We start from the raw sequence: 23,309 nt of genomic DNA, 5'->3' as shown, positions 1-23,309 counted from the left end.
GTGTATAAATGCCACATTTTTTAATCCATTCATCTATTGAAGGGCATCTAGGTTGGTTCCACAGTCTAGGTATTGTGAATTGTGCTGCTATGAACATGGTTGTAGCAGTATCCCTATAGTACACTCTTTTAAGGTCTTTAGGGAATAGTCCAAGAAGGGGAATAGCTGGGTCAAATGGTGGTTCCATTCCCAGCTTTCCAAGGAATCTCCATACTGCTTTCCAAATTGGCCTATTGTGTGATGTGTAGTGGATAGTTGAAAACAAAATTGATTTTACATCGCAGCCTGAGGTTTTGACATTTTAAAATCACCTTTTGAAAGTAAGTCAGGATAAATTAGGGTCCTATGATACATTAATACCATTAGTTCCACCCTCCTGGGAAGCTAGATATCTCTTTTCTAGTCATACATATAGCCAGTCAGGATTGGGGTGAACTATGTTGCATGTTGAAAGGGTAAAGAAAGCCCAGGACAGGACGTTTACCACCTGGACTAGGACTAAATCCTTGGAAAGCTATGTCAAGAGTTTTGCTCTCTCTGCCTTTCAGACACTGATACTGTTCCTTGACCTGACTAGCTAGCTCATGGGGTAGGGGAAGGGTAGCTTAGAGAGTCTGTAATCGATTTAGTCTTGGAAGTGGCGCCCACGGTTTAACAGACCCTGAGCATAGCAGGGGAACCTTGATGGCATTGTCTGCAGCCAAGGTACAGGCAAGCCTTGCGAACATCCAGCGGGTTGTGCAGCCTCCGGGACGGCAGGGGGCGACCTCGGCCCCGCGGTGTCCCTCTGCGGCGCCAGTGGAGGCAAGGCCACGCACGGCAGTTGGCGAAAGGCGTGAGGAGGGCTGGGCCAGAGAGGCGGAGCTTGGGTCAGGCGGCCTGTCACACAGTTCCCGCGCCGGGTGGTCGCCGCCGCTTCTTTGGTCTACAGAGAGCCTCGCTGGAGCGTTGTGCGTCTATCCGGACGCGAGCCCGCTCTCCTGAGTAAGAGTTCTTCGTCTGCGGGTGGAGAGCAGGCCCGGCGGGGTGTGACCTGGGATGGGGTGAGAAGGTTCCAGGGCTAAGTTCGCGGCTCCGGGGGGCGGAGGTCGCGTGCCGAAGCCAAAGTTACTGGGGCTGGGGTGGGGGTTTCTTTCCGGGTAGGGGTCTCGAACCTGCTGGGAGGGACGGGGGAGGTAATCCTAGTTACAGATATGGGGGTTTGGGGTCTCGCGGCCGCCAGGCGGGGCGGCGGTGACGGGGTCTGGAGTGTTGGGGGCGGGGGTTCCCTCACGGTGTGTTTTGTGGCTATTGGGCGGGGGTGGTGCTCGAGTTACCGGGCCCCCCTTCGGGCTGGTGGCAGCCGGTCAGGGGGCGGTACCCAGGTTACAGGGGCGGGGGTTCCCTGTGAGTGAGGGGCTCGCAGCTGTCGGGGGCGGGGCGATGCTCCGCCTACGTGGTCCAAATTCCCGAACCCTCACCTAGCCCTCGCGGTTGCCACCGCTGCCGCCTCAGGTGTTGTTGCCAGCCGGTTGCCTGACAACGCATTGACGCTTTCTAAATAGTCAGCCACCCCTAGCACCTGGAGACAAACTGTGCTAAGCTTTCGCTCCCGTGCATCTTCCTCCTTGGAGGCCTGGCCTCCTGAGTTCTGCAAACTTCCCTGGGCGCCTTTCCTCCTTAGGGCTGGGCTGGTCAATGTTTAACGTTAGAGTGCTTGTGCGCCAAGGCACTGTTCCCAGAGCTTTGCAAGTAGCACTTAATCTTCACCATATCCCTGTGAGGTTGGTGCTATTGTTATCACCTCCACCCCCCTCACCCCCATGTTTGCTGGGCAGCTTGAGCTTGAACCTCTTCTGATTGTAGTATTCTTACATGGAAATTGAATACAGTTTTCATTCAATGCTAGCAGTGGGACTCATCTTTTGAGAGAGGCTGGTCATCAAAGATTATAGAATTAAGAAGCTTAACCAAGATTTCGGGGAAGACCAAATTCTGAAGTAAGTAAGCTACCATCCAGTTTTCAAATGCAAGATGCCTAAAAAGGTTGTAAAAGCAATTTTAAATAGATAAATATGAGTTTGTAAAAAGCCTCATTTATCCTGAGAAGTTCTTGTTTTCACTGTGAAAGAATGGCTTTCTCGTTGACAAGTAATAAAGGAATCTGGTGGAAACCAGTAAGATGCTTTCTTCATATCATTCTTCTCTGACTTTCTGGTGGTTAAATATCTGCTGAAATGCTCCACAGGGAGGACATTTTGGATCTCTTGCAGCACTGATGATTTGGGAGGGAGCACTTGTGAGTTTACACATCAGGTTATCTTTTTAATATCATTCTGACATAGTTTGTGATATACCTCCCTGAGTAGTAAGCAAAGTTGTTTGAGCAAGTGTTTTAGCAATTTTGTGTAACCCAAAGGCTATGTAATGTATGCTACTGACTTATTCATGCTGAAATGATAATGATAATGAAATTTATAATGTAAATTTATAATACATCATTAATGTATTCTAGAAGACTTCAAAATGGTTTTATGTATTTATTCTCTTTGTATCCTGTCCTACAGCTTCCCTTTTTGTCCCCAGCAGCATGGCATTTACTTCATAAAACATTGAGAGGGATTTGTCAAAATTCGAGTGTGCCCATGGAAGTAAATTACTCATGTGAAAGTCATCTGCCAGAAGAAAAAGATTGAGAACCTTTTATTTGGTGGAAAGATCCTTGGTAGATAAGTGAGAAACATTGTCCTGGTCACCTCATCCCTCTCTCTTTTATCTAGAGCTTTTTCACAATGTCTGTTCTTACCTGACATGCCTAAATGTTATCATTCCCTGAGAGTCTTTGGTTCTGTTTTCATACTGTAGGGTCTCTTTTGTCAGGCAACTTTTTTTTTCCTAGTGTAGTTTTGCAAATCAAAACTTGCATTGAGATTCCATCTCACCTCTGGCAGGATGATGGTGATATTATTATTTTAATTTTTTTTTATTATAATGGTACCTATTAATTGTGCAAAATAATGGTATTTAATACATGCATATATTTCACTTTGATTGTATTCATCATCTCTATCTTCCACCCTTCCCAAACAGTCCCCTTTCTGCTTTCATCCCCCACCCCTCTCTGATAGTACATATGAGAAAAAACATGACACTCAATTTTCAGAGTCTGGTTTGTTTCCCTTAACATTACTATTTTTCAGTTCCATCCATTTTTCTGCATATGACATGATTTTATTCTCCTTTATGTGGATGTACACACATCCACTGTGTACATATACCACATTTTCTTTATACATTCATTTGTTAATGGGCATTCAGGCTGATTCTGTAACTTGTCTGTTGTGACTAGTGCCTTGATAAACATGGGTATGCATGTATTGACTTTGATTGTTGCAGATATATACCCAGGAGTGGTATAGCTGGATTATATGATAGTTCTATTTTTAGATTTTTGAGGACCTTGTTACTGTATTCCACAGTGGCTGTACTAATTTACATTCTCATCAACAGCATTTAAGGGCTCCTTTTTCCCTAAATTCTCACCAGCATTTATTTTTTTCTTGATAATGGACTTTCTGACTCGGGTAAGTTGGAATGTCAGAGTAGTTTTTGATTTGTCTTTCCTTGATGGCTAAAGATGTCAACCATTTTTTCATGTGATTTATTGGCCATTTTTACTTCTTTTGAAAAGTGTCTGTTTAGCTCTTTTGGTCATTTATTAATTGAATTGCTTTTCTGTTAAATTTTTTGACTTCTTATATTTTGGCTATTCTCTTTCACATGAGTAATTGGCAAAGATTTTCTACCATTCCTTTGGCTATCCCTTCACACTGTTGATTGTTTTCTTTGCTTTGTAGAACCTTTTTAATTTTGTGTAGTCCCATTTGTCAATTCTTGCTATTATTTCTTGAGTTATTTGAGTCATGTTCAGAAAATCATTGCCTATACTTGAAAACTGAAGTGTTTTCCTGTAGTACTTTCAGTTTCAAGTCTTACAATAAGGTCTTTGATTCATTTTTTTAAACTTTTTTAGTTGTTAATGTACCTTTTATTTTTTTTTTTTTTAACATGTGGTGCTGAGTTTTGAACCCAGTGCCTCACACATGCTAGGAAAGCGCTCTACCGCTGAACTACAACCCCAGACCAAGGTCTTTGATTAATTTTGAGTTGATTTTTATACATTGAGGGATAGGGATCATTTTAATATTCTACAGATGTAATTCTAATTTTCCCAGCATCAGTTTCTGCAGAGGCTGTCTTTTCTCCAACATGTGTTTTGGTTCTTTTGTGGGGAATTAGATAGTTCTAGAGGATTTTTATTTCATTGGTTCATGTGTTTATTAGGCCAATACCATGCTCTTTTTGTTTGTTATAACACATCTATAGCATATTTTGGAATTGGGTATTGTGATGCCTCTGACTTTATACTTTTTGTTCAGGATTGCTTTAGCAAGTTGGATATTTTATGTTTCATATGAATTTTGGGATCTTTTTCAAGTTCTCTAAATAATATCATTGGTATTTTGATGGGGATTGTATTGAATCCGTAGATTGCTTTTGCTAGTATGACCATTTTAACAATCTACGGATATGGAAGGTCTTTACATCTTCTAGTGTCTTTAGTTTCTTTCTTCAGTGTTTTTATAATTTTCGTCATAGAGGTCTTTCATCTACTTAAGTTTATTTCTGGGTGTTTTATTATTAATATTTTTGCAGCCATTTCCTCTTGATTTTTTTTCTCATTAAGTTCATTGTTGATGTATAGGAGCTACTGATTTTTTGTATATTCAGTTTGTGGTATATTACATTTATGTTGAACATATTTGCATATGTTGAACCAAGCTTACTTATATCCTTGGGATGAAACCAACTTGATCATGGTGTATCATCTTTTTAAAAAAATATTTAGGTGGACACAATGTCTTTATTTTATTTTTATGTGGTGCTGAGGATCGAACTCGGTGCCTCACGTCTGATAGGTGAGTACTCAACCTCTGAGCCACAACTCCAGCCCCTGGTGTATGATCTTTTCAGTGTGCCATTGAATTTGATTTGCGGGCATTTTATTGAGGATTTTTGTATCTTTGTTCATCAGTGACATTGGTCTTTTTTTTGTTGTTGTTGTGACCCTATAGGTTTAGGTAGTAGGATAATGCTGGCTTTGTAAGATGAGTTTGGAATAGTTCTTCCCTTTTTATTTCATGGATTAGTTTGAGGAATTTTGGTATTAGTTCTTTAAAAGCCTGGTAAAATTCAGTAGTGAATCTGTCTGGGTCACTTTTCCTTGTTAGGTGACTTTTTATTACTACTTTAATCTCATTGCTTGTTATTGATACGTATAGATTTTCTGTATCCTGCTTCGGTTTTGGTAGATCATATGTGTCTAGAAAATTGTCCATTTCTTCTAGATTTTCTAATATATTGTAATTTTTCAAAGTGTTTACTAATGACCTGGAGTCCAGTAATTACTGTTGTAATGTACACTCTTTCATCTCCGATTTTATTGGAGTCTTCTCTCTCTTTTTGCTTAATTTGGCTATAAGGGTTTGTCAATTTGGTTTATCTTTTCCAAGAACCAGCTCTTTTTCATTGATCCTTTTTATTGTTTTAGTCTCTATATTTGCTTCAACTAATTTGTAATTTTGGGTTCCATTTGTTCTTGCTTGTTTTTTTTCCCCTTTTTATAGCTTTTTAGTTGTCCATGGACCTTTATTTTACTTAGTTATATGTGGTGCTGAGAATCGAACCCAGTGCTTCACACATACTAGGCAAGTACTTTACCACTGAGCTACAACCCCACCCCTTCTGCTTGCTTTTGGATTCCATTTCATTGTAATATCATTCTCCATCATTTTACTTTCAGCCTATTTGTCTTTGTAGTGAGGTGAGTTACAAATAACAAACAAATGAGCCGTGTTTTTTAATCCAATCAGCTAGTCTTCATTTTTTTAAATTGAAGAATTCAGACCATGAATATTCAAGATTATTATTGCAAGACATGTACTAGTTCCTGTTATTTTATTGTTTTTCTTCTGAGAATTCTGTGTTCACTTCTTCCTTATTTACCTTAAGAGGTTTACTGATATAATCATATTTGCTTTATTTTTCTTCTGGTGATATTTCTTCTTTCATGTTCTCTTGACGTTGTATTTTCTTGCTTTCTCAGCTGGGTATATGATTCCTTTGAGTGTCTTCTATAATGCTGGTTTAATGACCATGAATTCTTTTAGTTTATATGTATTTTGGGAAATCTTTATTTCTCCATTTCTAAAAGAAAACTTTTTCGGATATATTAATAATCTAGGCTGGCAGTTATTTTCTTTTAGGGCTTGAAATGTATCATTTCATGCCCTGCTGGCTGTTAGAGTTTTGGCAAAGAAATCATTTTGTTTTGATGGTTTTGCCTTGATAAGTGACTTGGTGCTTTTCTCTTAGAGCTTTTAATATTTTTTCTTCTCTATTTTTAGCATTTTAAATACATGTTATGTTCTGAAGAGGTTCTATTTTGGTTATTTGGGGTTCTAAATGCCTCTAGTACCTGGATGTTCATATCATTCCCCAGATTTGAGAAAAATTTCTTCTATCATTTCACTGAGTAGGTTTTCTGTGCTACTAGTGTGTATTTCTGCTCCTTCCTCTAGATCTATGAGTCTTAAGTTTGTTCTTTTAATTTGCCCAGAGTATGTTTTACTCATAGTTTCTTAATTTCTTTTTACTTAAATTACTGTCTAAATTAGGCCAGTCCCAGGTATAAAACTTATGTACCAGCTCGCTATGGAGAGCCCAGGTCTCTTGTCTGTTCAGACTGCATATTTGCAGGGTGGCAGACTGTACTCCTGGAGATATTTCAACCTGCTGAAGGTGCACTTCTCCCTGCTGTGCCACCTCGGAGCTCAGTGTTAGTGTACTCTTATTCTAAATATCATTATTGCTGGGTTTCACATGGTCACTAACTCTCCACAATTGCACTTCAGTGTTTTCCTATGGGTCCCCCACCTCAACATGCAGCTGCATACCTCTTGTTTTAGTTCAACCTCATGGAGCAGCAGGTAAGTCTGACTGTTTCCAATCTGCCATCTTCCTCTTTCTAATATCTCTGATGATCAAATACTTCTAAATCTTTATGTCCAGACTGGATTCTGTTCTGAGTTCCCTGTGTATTCAGTTTTCTTGATATGTCCACTGGATCCATTAGGGGTAGGTATGTCATATCCAAATCTTAAACCCCAGTCTGGCTAGACTGTGAGTCTCTGTGACAAGGGACATTAGCTAATCTCAACTTGAAGGCAAGGGTCATGCTTTATTCTTTTTATCCTCCCAGCATACAGCATAATGACCTGTTTTAGGAGTATAGAGGGGAGAAAATGTGTACTTTATTCCTTCAGAGGGATAATGATATGAGCCACATCCCACCTCCCCACCTTTGTGATTGATGAAATTGGGAGAAGGAATTGGATATATTCAGTTTCTCTTCTGGGTCCTTCTATTTATGATTTCCCTAGACTTAGCAGAATGGTAAGTTATGATCTGTTTATATTTTTATCTGTATTATAAGCATTTCCTAAACTTACAATTTAGAGGTGTTGGTTTGGATTATGATAACCTGGTATCAATTTTTGGTGATTTAAATTCTAGCATACCATTTTTGTGGTATTGGGGATTGAATCCAGGGTTTCACACATGCTAGGCAAGTGCTCTACCAGTGAGCGAAGTCCCTCTACCCAAATTTCAGCATACTTTAAGCTTGGAAGCTGCTTCTTTCTTTCTTTCTTTTTGTTCTGGGGATTGAACCCAGCGCCTCAAGCATCTTAAACATGTGCTCTACTGCTGAGCTATATCCCCCCAGCCTCGAGACCTTTTTTTTTTCTCAAAAGGTAAATATGTTTATACATACAAAGAGTATGGCTATATAGCAGTAATTGATAAGATAACTAATGTGTTGATTTCTAAGTGTCAGATTCTGTGTTTGGCATTTTGAAACATTTTCCTTTTTACTTCATAACTCTGGAATAGGTAGTATTTCCTCTTTATAGATGAGGAAGTACTCTTAGGTGTAGAGAGGCTAAGGAATATATTTGACATCAGTCATATAGAATTATGTGAAATGTATTTCAAATCTTAATCTTTCAGTGAAACTGAAAACTGTTATGTACATATAGTGTATATATCTACTGACGGGAAAAGTCCTGTTTAAAATAAATAGTTGTGAGTGATATTACATTGTAGGGTGTCAGGAAGATTAAGAATCCATTTAGGTTTCTTTCAGCTGATTTCTCTTGAAACTTAATTTTACTGTATTTTGTACTATTGTAGGATATATCCATCAACCCAGTCTGTTATTCACTAAGTAATTTAGCAATAAATTTTATAGTTGAAGTAGTTTTATGTAAGTTTTTACATGCTCTTATGAATAAGAAAGAGAAATAGTTATGATAGCTGGAAGTTGGCCAGATGTATTGCCGGGGCGTTGGTGTTGCTAGGAACTGGTCTGGTACTTAAAGTAACTTGGTATCCTGATGAAGATATACAGTTGTACAGAACATCAACATCAGATAAGACTACTCTGTGCCTGTGATGGTTCAAGACAAATATTCCATGTCCAAATCCATGAACATTGTCTAAGCCACAAAATTCCAAACATCCCCTCTCCCAGCTGATAGGAATGACTTCTGCTTTTTTTTTAATTTTAGTTTTTATTTTTTTAAAAAAAGCCAGTACAGCTTTAGCCTAATGTATAGTTAAGTGTTATTAAGATGTCTAATTATAGAATTATTCCCACTTGCTGACAATAGAGCTCTGCTTCTTTAAACCTTCTTGTAAATCACTCAACACAAGCCTCAATCATGTAAGTCTTTTTCAGTACCTGTTTATACAGATACCCAGGTGTTGCTTATGGTGTATGTTCTTTTGCATTTCTCAATGTGGCAAGTTGTTAATCCAGCTTATTTAACTATAGTGGTCTTTCCCCAGCACCACCCAAAAAAACAAAGATATTGAACTTTGACCCTTCCAATTCCCAAAAATTGAATTTAAATGGTTCATAGACATTTTAAGAGAAAACTGTAAAAAAAAAAAAAAAAATCTAAAAAAACCCAGAAGAACCTATTTGTGATCTTGGGTTAGGTAAAGGAATCATAGCTATGACATAAAAACACAATGAATTGATTAAAAATTGAAAAAAATTCATAAATTGGGCTTGATAAAAATTAAACACTTTAACTGTTAAGGTATCATTAAGAAGACTTAACAGACCAAAGACTGGGAGAAAATATTTACAAAACATTATTGATAATGGATTTATATTTCTGTAGTATATGAGAAGAAATCTTGTAACTCAATACTAAGAAAACAACCTAATTTAAAAATGGGCAGGAGATTTGAATAGATACAGTCCCAGTGATATGTGCTTATGAATAGCAAATAGACATACTAAATTTAAATTAAAACCAAATATACATACTACTGGCTACTCAATAGAATGACTAAGATCAAAAAGAGTGGAAGTAACAAGCCTTGGTTAAGATGTGTAGAAATTGCAACCATTTCACATGATTGGAATTTAAAATGATATAGCCCCTATACTTTGAGGAACACTTTATCTGTTCCTCAAAATGTTAAACAGTTCATATGACCCAGAAATTCTATGTATTTGTAGAAAAAAATTGAAAGCATGTTCACATAAAAACCTGTACATGAGTGTTCATAGTAGTGTTTTCTACAAAAATGCCAAAAAATGGAAACAACTCAAATATCCAGCAACAGGTGAATAAAGTGTTGTGTTTCCATACAATGGACTATGACTTTAATAATAAAAAACAACAAACTATTTAAGATAGAAGCTACAAAGGTATCTCAGAAATACTAAGTGGAAGAAGCTAGATACAAAAGACTACATATTCCATAAGATCCTTTTGTATGAAATTTCCAGATTAGTCAAAACTACAGAGAGAAAAGAACAATTTCCTATGTGGGGGTAGGAGTGGGGAGTGACTGCAAAGGGGAATGGGGGAACTTCTTGGGGTGATGGAAACATGAAACATGATTGTGGTGATACTTGAACAGCTGTATGAATTTACTAAAAGTTATTGGAACTGTTCACTAAAATGTGAATTTATGGTATATAAATTATTTCTCACTTAAGACAACAACTTATGAACTTAAAAACAATGCTAGGATTTATTAAAAAAATTCATGGGGCTGGGGTTGTGGTCTCACACATGTGGGACACTGGATTCTATTCTCAGCATCAAATAAAAATAAATAAACAAAATAAAGATAAAAAAAGAAAGAAATTCATGATTCCACACTGATGATAAACCAAATGAATGGGATGAAAGAAGGGCTTATGATTATAATAGAATGATAAGTAAATGCTGACTGTTAAAATAAATGTGGAGGAAGTGGAGAAATTAAAAAATTAACCTTCTGTAGCCATACAGGAAAAAAATTGGACCAATCAAGAACCACTAATATAAATCTCGGGGGATATTTTGATCAGGAGTAGGATATTTGCATGGTGTAAAAGTATTCCCTCAGATGGCTTATTATTATTATAAGGGAGCAATAGTACAGAAATTATACAACATCTTGTCCAAGGTGATCAAATCAACCTCATAATGAGGGGCAAGTAGATATCATGTGTCTGTTACAGGTGACACCTTGATCAAGACACATCACCTCTTAAGTAGTATTCCTGCTGAGAGTGTATAACTTGGATTTAGTCATAAAGAAATGTCAGGCAAACCTCATATGAGGATTGTTGTATTTAAAAATGTGGATAATGAATGGTTGTATTAAAAAATATTAATGACATAGGAAGTTTGTAAAGATGATCCAAAATAAAGAAGGCTAAGGAGGTATAACAAGGAAATGGAACACCTAAACTAGACTGAATCCTGAACTGGAAAGAGAAAAATATGCTGTAAAGGCCATTATTGGGCCACTTAATTGGAACATGTACAAGAGGTTAGATTTTTTTTTTTTTTTTAATTAGGGTTTTTGAAGTTAGTAAATTATGTTGAAGCTATGTAAGAAAATAGCCAATTTATCTTTTTTTTCCCCCTGTATTGGGAATTGAACCCAGGGGTGCTTTACCACTGAACTACATTGCTAGCTGTTTTTATTTTTAATTTCAATTATTTTAAATTGCTCAGTCTAGCATTGAACTTAGTGATGCTACTGCCTGAACCTCCTTAGTAGCTGGGATTACAAGCGTATTCCACTGGGCCTGCCCCCCGCCCTCCTTCCTTTTTTTTTTTTTTTTTTTTTGTGGTGCTAGGGATGGAATTCAGGGCCTAAAAATGCTAGGCAGGTGCTTTACCTCTGAGGTATATCTCCAGCCCTGACCTAATTCTTAATAAATATGCACCATAGGGTTTAGGGGCAAAGGGCTATGATATATAAAATTCACCCATCTGAATAATTTTAGAAAAAAATTGTATAGAGAAAATGACTTTGTGGGACAAGCAGAGTTTGATAAAGGAAGTAGGCAAAATTTTACCAATAAGAGAACTGATAAAGACTATCTGGGTATTCTTGATATTTTTGTAACTTTTCTATAAATTAGAATCTCCAAATAGTTAGAGCACTTTACAAAAAAAAAAAAAAAATTAAGGATTGACATTTTCTTGCCTTTGTGTTTTTGATTGTCTTTGTGATGATGGTGATGATGCTTCATTTTCATATATTTTAAAATATTTCATAGGCTTTTCTGGAGAATTGGGAGATGAATCTGGCAAATTTATGATCGAGCTTAAGGTTGAAGTTCTTAATTTGGTAAATGAGATTGAACATTAAGTGTGGATTGTAGACCTTCATGGTAATAGAGTAAAAATATTATAATACAGTTGTGCTCCTTGAAGAATTGTTTTTTTTTTTTCAGAAGCTGCAAAATGGCTGATAATTTGGACGAATTCATTGAAGAGAGAAAAGCCAAGTTGGCCAAAGACAAAGCTGAATTGGAAAGTGATCCACCGTACATGGAAATGAAGGTAAAATTAATAATTTTCTCACAATATGTCTTATTGAGATTGTTTCTAAGGATTATACTTGTATAATCCTGTGAGAATCTTCTGTTTCATATTTTAGTTTGATTATGCTGTGTCATTCTAAATTTGAAAGCCTGACTGCAGACAGATTTCAGTAATATTTGAGTGCTGTTTTGTGATTTTTATCTCACAGTATTTCTCTTCTCTCTTATTAAAAGTTTTAATGAATAATTACATGCTTCACAAGATGGTTAGGAGACAAATTCTTGGACAGAGAACTTCCAGAATATAACCAAATTTAAAAGCAAGTTCTTGTTTTATGTGAAAAAGTTAAGATTATTTAATGAATTGATTAAAACAATTTTCTTTGAAACGTACAGGAGTGAATTTGTTAGGGTTGTTTACTTAGTACTATTTGCTTTTCTGAATATAAATTTGTTGAAACAATTGTTTCTGAAAGCATTGTCTATAAAGTTCTCAAAGTTTTTCTCATTTTGGTGAAAGATTGATTCATCCATTTAGCAAATGTTTAATGAGATTGTGCCAGGTATTGTGCTGTGCTCTGAGAAAATTGTTCTAATCTAGATAGATACAGCATCATCTCTCATGTGTAGTTAATAAGATATAGCATATAGATTGGTCTGTGCTATATGATTTGCCCTAGTTGAGAGTAACCATACATTTTGGTTTGCCCAAGTGATTTTTGGCTGTGTCTTATCTGGTTTTGCATTCCTCCTGGACATGGTATCATGATTGAAATGATAAATAATATAGGCACTCCGTTTATAATTTTACTTACATTGATAGTATTATATAGAGTGCTAACTATGAATAAGATATGTACTGTTATTTTAATTTTCTAGATGAGTGAGCTGACATATTGGAAAGCTAAGTAATGAGACTAAAATGATGAAGGTTGGTGGAATAGGCTTTAATCCGAGGCAGCCTGACTCCAGTGCTTGTTCTCTAAGGTTCTCTAGGTTGTTCGCTAAGGTTCTCTAGGTTGCCTTTTTTCCATAATCTGCCATAAATAAGCAAACAAGCTATCATGCCAAAGACTTTTGTTTTTGGTGGTATTGAAGGTTGAACCCAGGGTCTTGCACATGCTAGATATGTGCTCTTGCCACTGAGCTACATCCCGAGCCCTATGTATTTCATTTCATCTAGTCATAACAACCCTGTAAAGTAGGGGGAAATTCTTTTGTTATACACTTCAAGAAATAAAAGCTCAAAGGCGTTAAATAATTTTCCAGGTACACAGTGGGGGAGGCAGGATTGGAACCTTCATCCAAATCCAAAGTATATGTTCTTCATCACTCTGTTGTACAGAGGGCTAATGTATGGTGTTTGGAATTATATAGTTTGGGTGGTACGTAGGTTTTAATACAGGTTATTATAATCTCTAACGTTAAATAATATACACATAATAATTTTAAGTATCAGTTCAAGAATCACCTGCTCATTGAGGCTTTGTAATCCTTCTCATAGCATTTCTGGGCCTCCTAACCTGGCTTTTTGTTTTTTTTCCCACCATAGCTCTTCCTTGTCACTCTTTACATGTCACATAATCTAATTATATATTACTTTATCGTGTGTCTCCCTAACAGTTTATGCTTTAAAATGTCAGAAATTCTTGTATTATTTTTTTCTCATATATTGTCAATGCCTGGCACAATGCCTAGCATTTAACAGGAACTCAGTGAATATTTGTTAATAAGTGAATTAATTAAATATTCAAATATTTATTATAGTTTTTAGGTGACTTTGGCTTGTTTCTTGTCTTACGCTTAAGTTTCTTCTCTGATGTACTGTGTAATTTTGTTGAGGCATTTAATATAAGTTTTGATGAATTTCATGTTTTCTGGGGTCCCTTCCTCCTACTGATTTGTAAATATTGTGTCTTGTTTAGGGAAAGGCATCAGAGAAACTTTCTGAAAATAGTAAAATATTAATCTCCATGGCTAAGGAAAACATACCGCCCAACAGTCAACAGACCAGAAGTTCCTTAGGTATGTTATTAGATGTGCTAAACCCGTTTTAAGATATCCGTAGCAGGCATTCGTTAAAAAGTTTTGTCTTGTCAGAAAAAAAGACTTTTTTTTTAATCTTGGTAACTTTCCTTTGTGGAATCTTCTTACATATGACATGATAGGTATGAAATATAACTCATACTGAGAAACTTGTATCTTTTTTATGTGATATTGTCTTGGTTATGATTTATGGAAATCACAGTAGCAAGTTTTATTTTAACATAATTACAAATGAAAAATATGAAAGGAATTGTGTGAGAGAGAATAGGGAAACTATTATTTATGAAATGAAAATGGACTTTTTGGACTTGCTTTTGTTTAAAAGTCAAAGAAATATACTTAAAGGATGTAAAATGTTGTTTGATGAAAGACCAGCATTTAATTATTGATGACCTTATTGCAGTTGTAAAGGTGTTAACTATAGCTGGGCTGATTCTTTGATTATTATGTTTGTTATAAAAATACTTTTTGGCTTGTTGATAAGTATACTTTTTCTTTTTAAAGAAAATGTATGAATATTTTAAAAGTACATCTTTTGAATTATTGATGATCACTGAAACTTTTTATAAAAACTCAAATATGATGAATTTATATGGTAAAAGTATATATACATATTTTTGTTACTAGGGATTGAACTCAGGGTCACTCAACCACTGAGTCGCATCCCATCCCTATTTTGTATTTTATTTAGAGACAGGGTCTCACTGAGTTACTTAGTGCCCACCTTTTGCTGAGGCTGGCTTTGAATTTTTCATCTTCCTACCTCAGCCTCCTAAGCTGCTGGGATTACAGGTGTGTGCCACTGTACCTGGCAAAAGCATTTATCTTATATGCACTATTTTTCATGACCTTAGATATTCTTCATAAATATAGCTGCTTGGCCTTTGTATGCAACTGGATAAAAAGGATGCTGACTTTTTGTCTCTCTACCAGAATAACAGCTCAAAATGAAAGCCCTATTTTTAGGATCTGTTATATAGATAATTCAGTTTTGAGTCTTAGAAATTATTAGCTAATAAACAGATTTAGTAAATTAAAGTTTTATATTTTGGTGAAATCCTTTAATCTCTAAGTCCCTCAATTTAACTATAAAATAAATTGGATTATCTTTTCGTCCTAAACTTTTATGAACTCTGTATTTGATTATTATAAGAGATAATTTTTAGAAAAATTTAATAGAATATTCTTTCAAGCACTTGGGTCACAAAGGTCATATAGAATCACTTTGAAATTCTTAGGTGCCAGGTTGGTTTTAATTGGGCCATTGTGTCTTTGGGACCTGGCATGAGCTATTTATTTCCTTATTTTACTAATTGATATATCTTAAAAGGTTATGTGGGCAGTAATTGAATACATGTGAAAAGAGAACCAACACATAAATGAACCATAATATGAATTTCCTTTCTTTTTTACATCTTTTTAAAGGTAGTTTTTGATTTTTGAGATTTATCTGAGGAATTTCAAAACTAATCTTTGAACATTATATTCACAAATATGGTGAGGTTAATGTATAACTTGAAGACAATGACCTCTGCCTATTCTTTTTTTTTAATATTTATTTTTTTGTTGTAGTTGGACACAATACCTTTATTTCACTTATTTATTTTTATGTGGTGCTGAGGCTTGAACCCAGGGTCTCGCATGTGCAAGATGAGCACTCTCCCGCTGAGCCACAACCCCAGCCCATCTGCCTATTCTTTAATTGGTGTTGCTTAGGGTCTGACCTAGGCACTTGTCATACTTCATACAGTGCTCAAGTGACTATATCCATTCACAACACTTTATTTACCATCAGTGTGTTCATGACTTCTAAGTCTGTATCCCAATTCCAGTTACTATTATGAATTTGAGATAGAAATATATATTTAATTTCCTACTGGACTTCTCTAGTGGGATGTCCTGGGCTCAAAATCAATAGGTATAAAGTTAACTTACATCTCTTGTTCAACTTTCTGTTATTCTCCATTTCAGCAAACTGTCTGCTTAGTCATCCTTAAATCCTCTTTCTCTGTCTCCTTCATCAAGAAAATATACAAGCTAGTTGATTCTAATGTCTAAATCTCAAATAAGTTAACTTTTCTCTAACCCCACTGCCATTCTCTCACTCTTCTTTGTTTGGAATGCAGGATTCTTTACATCCCAGCCTGTTTTTTTTGGGTGGTGGTGGTGGTAACTGTGGATTGAACTCAGGGGCACTCTACCACTGAGCCACATTTTGTATTTTCTCTAGCCTTATTTTGTATTTTCTTTAGAGACAGTGTCTCACTGAGTTGATTACCACCTCACTTTTTCTGAGGTTGGCTTTGAACTTGTGATCCTCCTGCCTCAGCCTCCTGAGTGGCCAGGATTATAGGCATGTGTGCCTGGCCATTCCCAGCTTTTTTGTTTTATAGTTTGAGACAAGGCCTCACTCATTTTCCCTGTCTGTCCTTGAGCTTGAAATCATCTTGCCTCAGCCTCCTGAGTATCTGGGATTACAGGTTTGTGCCATTATACTCAGCAGAAAAGGGGTTTTGAATGAATTAACATCCTCATTGCAAATATAAAGTCAGTTCTCTTGGCCTTGTAGAATTTGTTTATTTGTTTTCTTTTTCTTTCTTTCTTTTTTTTTTTTTGGTACCAGGGATTGAACTCAGGGGCATGACCACTGAGCCACATCCTCCAGCCCTGTTTTGTATTTAATTATTAGAGACAGGGTCTCACTGAGTTGCTTAGCACCTTGCTGAATTGCTGAGGTTAGCTTTGAACTCGCAATCGTCCTGCCTCCCAAGCCGCTGGGATTACAGGTGTGTGCCACCCCACCTGGCCGGCCTTGTAGAATTTGATTTTCATGATATGCTTTTTTAAGAATTGTCATTTGAAATAGTAATTATTTTTGACTCACATTGAATCTCATTAAATAATAAGATAGTATTTGATATTTTTTTTTTTCAGACAGGATTTTGCTATGTTGCCCAGGCTGATTTCAAACTCTGACTCAAGCAGTCTCCCCACCTCAGCTTTCTGAGTTGCTGGGAAATTTGATTTTATAATTTTATAAGCATTCTGTCACTAACGTCTTGCCTGAATAATTGTTGTCTTAACATTAGGCCAAATACATAGGTTTTGACTTTGGGAAAAATGTAATTTGGCAATTCATAGTTTTCCTTAAATGCTTTCATCTAGGAATCATTAAAAAAAAAAAACAAAACAGGTCTAATGTAGGTGAGTTTGGTAATTTCGTATTGACTTAATGCTCTGTGACACCATAATAGAGTAAATAATTGAGCATAATAGCAATCAGAAATATATGCATATTTAAAAACAATTATACATATTCATTTTAGCTAATGAAATAATATCTATAGCTTACAGTATATAACTCTCATGAAACATAACATTTTGATGATTTTTATAAATTTATTTTTGTCAGACACTGAAATACAGGGATAATGCTATCCATATGGCTTATTCTTCCACCATTTTACCTCCTATAAGAGAAGTTGAGATAGAATTACAGTAAGTTTAGATACTAGCTATCTGAGTTGGACCAAAATTTTACAGGTTAAGGACACAGTCCTCTCTGAGACTACCCTTACTTTTGATGTCAGCTGCAAGTTCAGGGATCCCTAGGTCACCCAGTTATTGCTAGCTGGTTAGAAATGTGGGGGTACTCACTACCCCTTTAGTTTCAATAATATACTAGAATGACTCACAGAATTCAGAAAATGCTGTACTTAGGATCATAATTAACCCAAAGTATCAAATCAGAACCATCCAAAGGGAGAGGCACATAGGGCAAGATGTGAGAGGGTATAAATGTGAATTATCTGTTGGCATAGGGGTACATTACCCTCCTGATCTAGCAGTGTATTTCCAGCTAGGCTAACCTGAGTTTCATTGTTCAGAGTACTTGTTGGGGTTTAATTGTGTAGGCCTGGTTGAATCATTGTCAGTTGGCTCAGTCTCCAATCCACTTACTCTTCTTAGGCATGGCTTGTGTCACATGGCTCAGGGACCAACCTTTTAATCACAAGGTTGGTATTTTTGACATGACTGGCCTCATCTATGCCATCTCTTTATTGTAAACTTTCTAGTGGCTTACTATGACTTAACTCATATAAACTATTAGGAGAGGTGCAAGAGACCCACCATGAATAACAAAGATACTACAGACCAATACTCCTCATAAATATAGATGCCAGAATATTCAACAAAATATTAGCAATTTGAATCTAGCAGTGTATAAAATAATTATTCATTAAAGTCAAGAGATTTACCCCAGGAATGCAAGTTTAGTATTAACATCTGAAAATTAATGTAATGTACCAAGTTAATAGAGTTAAGAACATGAATATCCCAGTAGATCTAGGAAAATCATTAGACAAAATCCAGTACTCATTCAGGATAAAAGAGATCAAGAAACTAGGAATAGAAGAGGTCTTTATCCCGAAATAAGAAATCTGTAACATACTTATTGCCAACATCATCATAATGTTTTATGACTATATGCTTTCCTCCTAAGAGCAGGAACAAGACAAGAATATCTGCTTTCACCACTTCTATTCAACATCATACTGAAAGTTCTAGTCAGAGTAATGAGGGAAGAAAAAAAAAAAAGGCAACAAGATTAGAAAGAAGTAATAAAACTAGCTTTATTTGAATATGTTTGTTAAAAATCTTAAGCCACAAAAATTATTAGAACTGATAAATGACTTTAGCTGATTTAGAGGAAATGAAATCAATGTATAAAAATGAATTGTATTTTTATGTTAACAGTGAATACTCTGAAAATAATATCAAGTAAACAACCCCACTCATAGTAGTATGAAATTAATGAAAAAGTACGGGATTACACATAGAAAACTACAAAATATGGCTGAGAGAAATTAAAGAATGTCCAAGTAAATGGAGAGACATTCTATGTTTTTTAATTGGAAATCTCTCAGTGTCAGGGCTGCCAAAACATGGAAAAGATGAGTATAGCATTTTGGAAGCTACATAATGAGATGGCAACCAATGTTCAAATTACTCTTTTGTTAAGTTTTTCTTTAACAAAGAAAGCATTTTTATTTTCAATGTTTCTAATATTTTAAATTTCAGTGAACTAATCATTATTAGCTTTGCTATTTTAATTTTTTAATCTTATTTTTTTTGGTACTTGGGATTGAAACTAAGGGCATTTTAACCACTGAACTACATGCTGAGTCCCTTTTATTTTTTATTTTGAGACAGGGTCTTGCTAAGTCGATGAGGTAGGCTTCTAACTTATTATGATCTTCCTACCTCAGCCTTCCAAGTCATTGGGATTACAAGTGTGCATCACTGTGCCTGATTAGTTTTACTGTTTTAAAATTAAATTACTGTAAACATTTACAACTGATGGTAAGACTTCTTAATGTTTTGATAAACATTTGTGAAAGTCACAGAAAAATTATAGTTTTCCCATTGCTGTACAATTTCAGTTTGCTTGGTGAGTTTTATAGTCCTTTAGTACCATCCAAAGCAAGAAGACTGTGCATGTTGTTCAAATGAACTTTATTCAGGAATACAAGATTCATTTAATATTTGAAATTCAAATCTGTATAATTTTTTATCTTATCAAAATAAAGGCAAAAATCATGTAATTATTGATAAATGCAGGAAAACCATCTGATAAAATTCAGTACTAAGTTCCTTCATCTGATAAAGTATAGCTCAGAAGCCCCTATGTTTTAATATCATAATGGTAAAATATTGATTTCTTTTAAGGAAAGTTTAGGAACAATGAGTTTAGGAACAATGCAGTTATCTTCTATCAATGATATTTTCAAATATTTTACCAGAAGTTCTAATCAGTATAATAAGGCAAGAAAAAAGTATAACATTTAGAAAAGTAGTATCATTGTTTACAAATGATTGTTTAGGTAGAAAATCTAAAAGAATTTACAAACCATTAGAATTAATAGTCAGTTTTATAAGGTTACTAGATATAAGGCTATACAAATTAATTTGTATTTCTAGATGGTAGCAACAGATGATTAGAAAATGAAATTGAGGGCTGGAAATGTGGCCTAGTGGTCTTGCATGACTGTGGCCCTGGGTTTGATATCCAGCTACACACACACACACACACACACACACACACACACACGTTCACATTTATACTTCTAGTTTTCATCATTAATAAACCTCTTGTTTTTAAAGATGTACAAAGTAATGAGAGAAGATGAAAGAAAAAATGAAATTGAATATATTTACAAGTGTATTGGAAATATCAAATACTTTGGAATAAATCTAACAAAATTAGGACTGTATGAAACTTTGCTGAGAATAAGCTGAATAAGTGGAGAGAGATCGTTTTCATGGATTTTAAGGTTCAATTGCTTAAGACTAAGATTGATTGTCAGTTTCCCTCATATTTCTGTAGATCCAATGAGTACCAATAGGCTTCTTGGTTAAGCTGATTTATAAGGGAATAAAAAATACCTGTAAAGCCCCGACAGTTATGCAGAAAAGAAACAAAGTTGGAGGACTTAGTGTTAGATGTATTTGTATAAAATGATAATAGTTGAGATAATTTGGGCGCAAGGTTTGCAATGTAGACCATTGAAATAGAATAAAGGGCACAGAAACATCCTTTTTTTTTGTGGGGGTACCAGGGATTAAACTCAGGCACTTGACAACTGAGCCACATTCCCAGCCCTATTTTGTATTTTATTTAGAGACAGGGTCTCACTGAGTTGCTAAGAGCCTTACCTTTGGTAAGGCTGACCTTGATCCTCCTGAGCCCTGTCCAAAGCCGCTGGGATTACAGGCATGTGCCACTGTGCCTAGCTCAGAAACAGATCCATTTATATACAGTTATCTGATATATGATATATATGCCTCTGCAATTCAGTGGGAAAGGATGGTCTTTTCAATAAATGATGCTGGATTAATGAGATGACCAACAACAAAACAAAAAACAAAATAAAAATCAACATGTACCTCATATTACATGCATTGTTATTCAAGAGAGATCATTGACCTAAATCTGAACCTAACACTAAATAGCTCTTTGAGAAAACATAGAAAAATGTCTTAGGGCCTTGTAAGCTGGTAGGGTATTTGTAAGATTTCAAAGTGCTACCCACAAAGAAGAAGTTTAGTTAAATAGTCTTCATTAAAATTATAAACTGCTTACTCAAAGACATTTAAGAATGTGAAAAGGCAGCCATGGTACAGTAAAATATATTTGCAGTTTTTATGAAGGATGTGGGTTGTCAGTGTGTGTATCTTTAATAGATCAATAGGAAGAAGTTTCATTTAAAATTTGGGCAAAAGACTTCAATAGGCATTTTGTAGCTATGGAGATTCACATGTATTTCAAAAGGTGCTCATCATCATTATCATTAGGAAATTGTTGATTAAAGCTACAGTGAAGACTCCATTGCACATGAGTAGAATGTCTTAGATTTAAAGGACTCCTGATAGGCAGATCAAGAATGATAATGAACTGAGGATCATTGATTGCTGGTAGAAATGTATAAAGGTCTAACTTTGAAAACTGGCAATATCTACAAAACCCTATGAAATTATCCAGTGGTTTAACTGTTCAACTCCATAGTGTGCCCACCAAAAGACAAGTACAAAAGTATCAATAGAGCTTTGTTCATAATGGTATACCTTTGCCCCCTACAGAAGGAAACGACTCATAACTGTTCACAGTAGGAGAGATAAAAATCATGATGTAGTCATACAGTGGAATACTATAGAAATTCAAAAGATGAGCCTTGCTCCACCCAACTGTGTGGGTGAATCTCAGACCTATTGAATGAAAGAAGCAAGATGTGAGAGAGTATAAACTATTATTATTTTTGAGGTTCAAGAATAGGAATAGCATTGATAGAAGTCTGAATACTTTTTAATCCTGGAGGGGATATTGAAGGAGAAGAAGTATAAATGTACATTCTGAGATACTAGAAATCTCCATTTGGATTGTTACCTGAGTGTATGGAAACTCATCGAATACTATATGTTGCCGCAGTCTGGCTGGGCACAATTCAGGAGCCACTTGTCAAAAGAAACGAACTTTATTTTTAGAACCACACACGCCAAACAAAACAGCTCCTCAGGAAAAACCCTCAGATCCCAACTGCCACCACCGGCTTCCCACAAGCTTCTCTCTGTGGAAACACACAAACAGACCCCCGACTTCAGACAATTACTGGGTCAGGACGTGGTGGCAGTTGGGCTCTGAGGGTTTTTCTGAGGAGCTGTTTTGTTTGGCGTGTGTGGTTCTAAAAAACATTTCTTGGGCACAAATTGTGTGCCTGGCATTATAAAATTGAGTAAATCATGGACCTTACCTTTGTGAATCTTAGTTTAATGTCACGTGATACTCCATTCTGAATGTGAGACTCAAAATGTCTTCTCTCCTCAGGCTTAACTTCTGTATTTTAAAAAAGGTTTAGATTCCTTTGTGAGGAAAGAGTTTTTTTCTAACATGATATAAAATACAAGCATATAAAATGCTTTAGATTTTTATAAGATTCTTTAGATTCTTGAAGAGTTGGGAACATGGAATCCTCTATTAAACTTATCACCAAGGAGTTAAACAGGCCAGAAGTATTTATCCAGAGAATTCTAGAGTGCTTATAGTGGGGAGTAGAATTTTGTATTCAGTAAAATTTAATAGACATCCATTTATGCTTATACTACTTTGACCTTCCCCAAACCAAGTTTTTCAGTGATGTAATAAAGCAGTGATATGACACATGCTTGATTATTTAGCTGCATTATGAGAATAAGGCACAAAAATGGTGATTTTTGTAGGAGTTTATAAGTTGCACTCATTTATTTCATCTATAGTGCTTGTAGTACTATAAATTTTTTATTATGTTAAGAAATGATAATTTTTAAATACTGTAATCGTATATTTATATAGGAGTGCTAATAAAGGGGTAGAAGCTTTAGAAATCTGAATACTCGGGGCTGGGGATGTGGAAGCGGTAATGCGCTCGCCTGGCATGCGCAGGGCGCTGGGTTTGATCCTCAGCACCACATAAAAATAAAATAAGGATGTTGTGCCCACCGAAAACTGAAAAATAAATATTAAAAAATTCTCTCTCTCTCTTTCCTCTCTTTCTCTTAAAAAAAAAAAAAAAGAAATCCGAATACTCATTTGATATCTGTGGTTCTTGACATAGTATTTTACTATTCACTATTTGAAAACATGTGAATTTTTAACATCTCTATTGAGATATAATTCACATATCATAAAGTTTACCATAAAGTATACAAACAGATGGTTTTTAGTATGTTTACAAGTTGTACATTAATCACCATTGTCATTATCCCAACATGTGATTTA

At 35.6% G+C, this 23,309-nt stretch overlaps 1 protein-coding gene across 13 annotated transcripts in view; it reads left to right on the top strand.

Annotated features, from left to right (window-relative positions):
• Positions 1-880: 880 nt before the first annotated feature.
• Cspp1 (centrosome and spindle pole associated protein 1) overlaps positions 881-23,309 on the top strand; it is a 110,488-nt gene continuing 88,059 nt past the window's right edge. For 8 of the 13 annotated variants that reach the window (XM_076835484.1, XM_076835483.1, XM_076835482.1 and 5 more), the window contains exons 1-4: positions 895-984; positions 1,889-1,979; positions 11,861-11,969; positions 13,876-13,975. In XM_076835484.1, coding sequence (XP_076691599.1) covers positions 11,871-11,969; positions 13,876-13,975 — 199 coding nt within the window. In that variant the 5' untranslated portion in view covers positions 895-984; positions 1,889-1,979; positions 11,861-11,870. Of the gene's footprint in view, positions 985-1,888; positions 1,980-11,860; positions 11,970-13,875; positions 13,976-23,309 lie in introns of all 13 variants that reach the window. The other 5 variants (XM_076835491.1, XM_076835490.1, XM_076835489.1 and 2 more) reach the window with 1 other exon arrangement.

Source organism: Callospermophilus lateralis, chromosome 16, assembly GCF_048772815.1.
Source record: "Callospermophilus lateralis isolate mCalLat2 chromosome 16, mCalLat2.hap1, whole genome shotgun sequence".
Classification (NCBI taxonomy): Eukaryota; Metazoa; Chordata; class Mammalia; order Rodentia; family Sciuridae; genus Callospermophilus; species Callospermophilus lateralis.
Note: the sequence above shows the minus strand (reverse complement) of the source record. Positions and strands in the feature narration are given on the sequence as shown.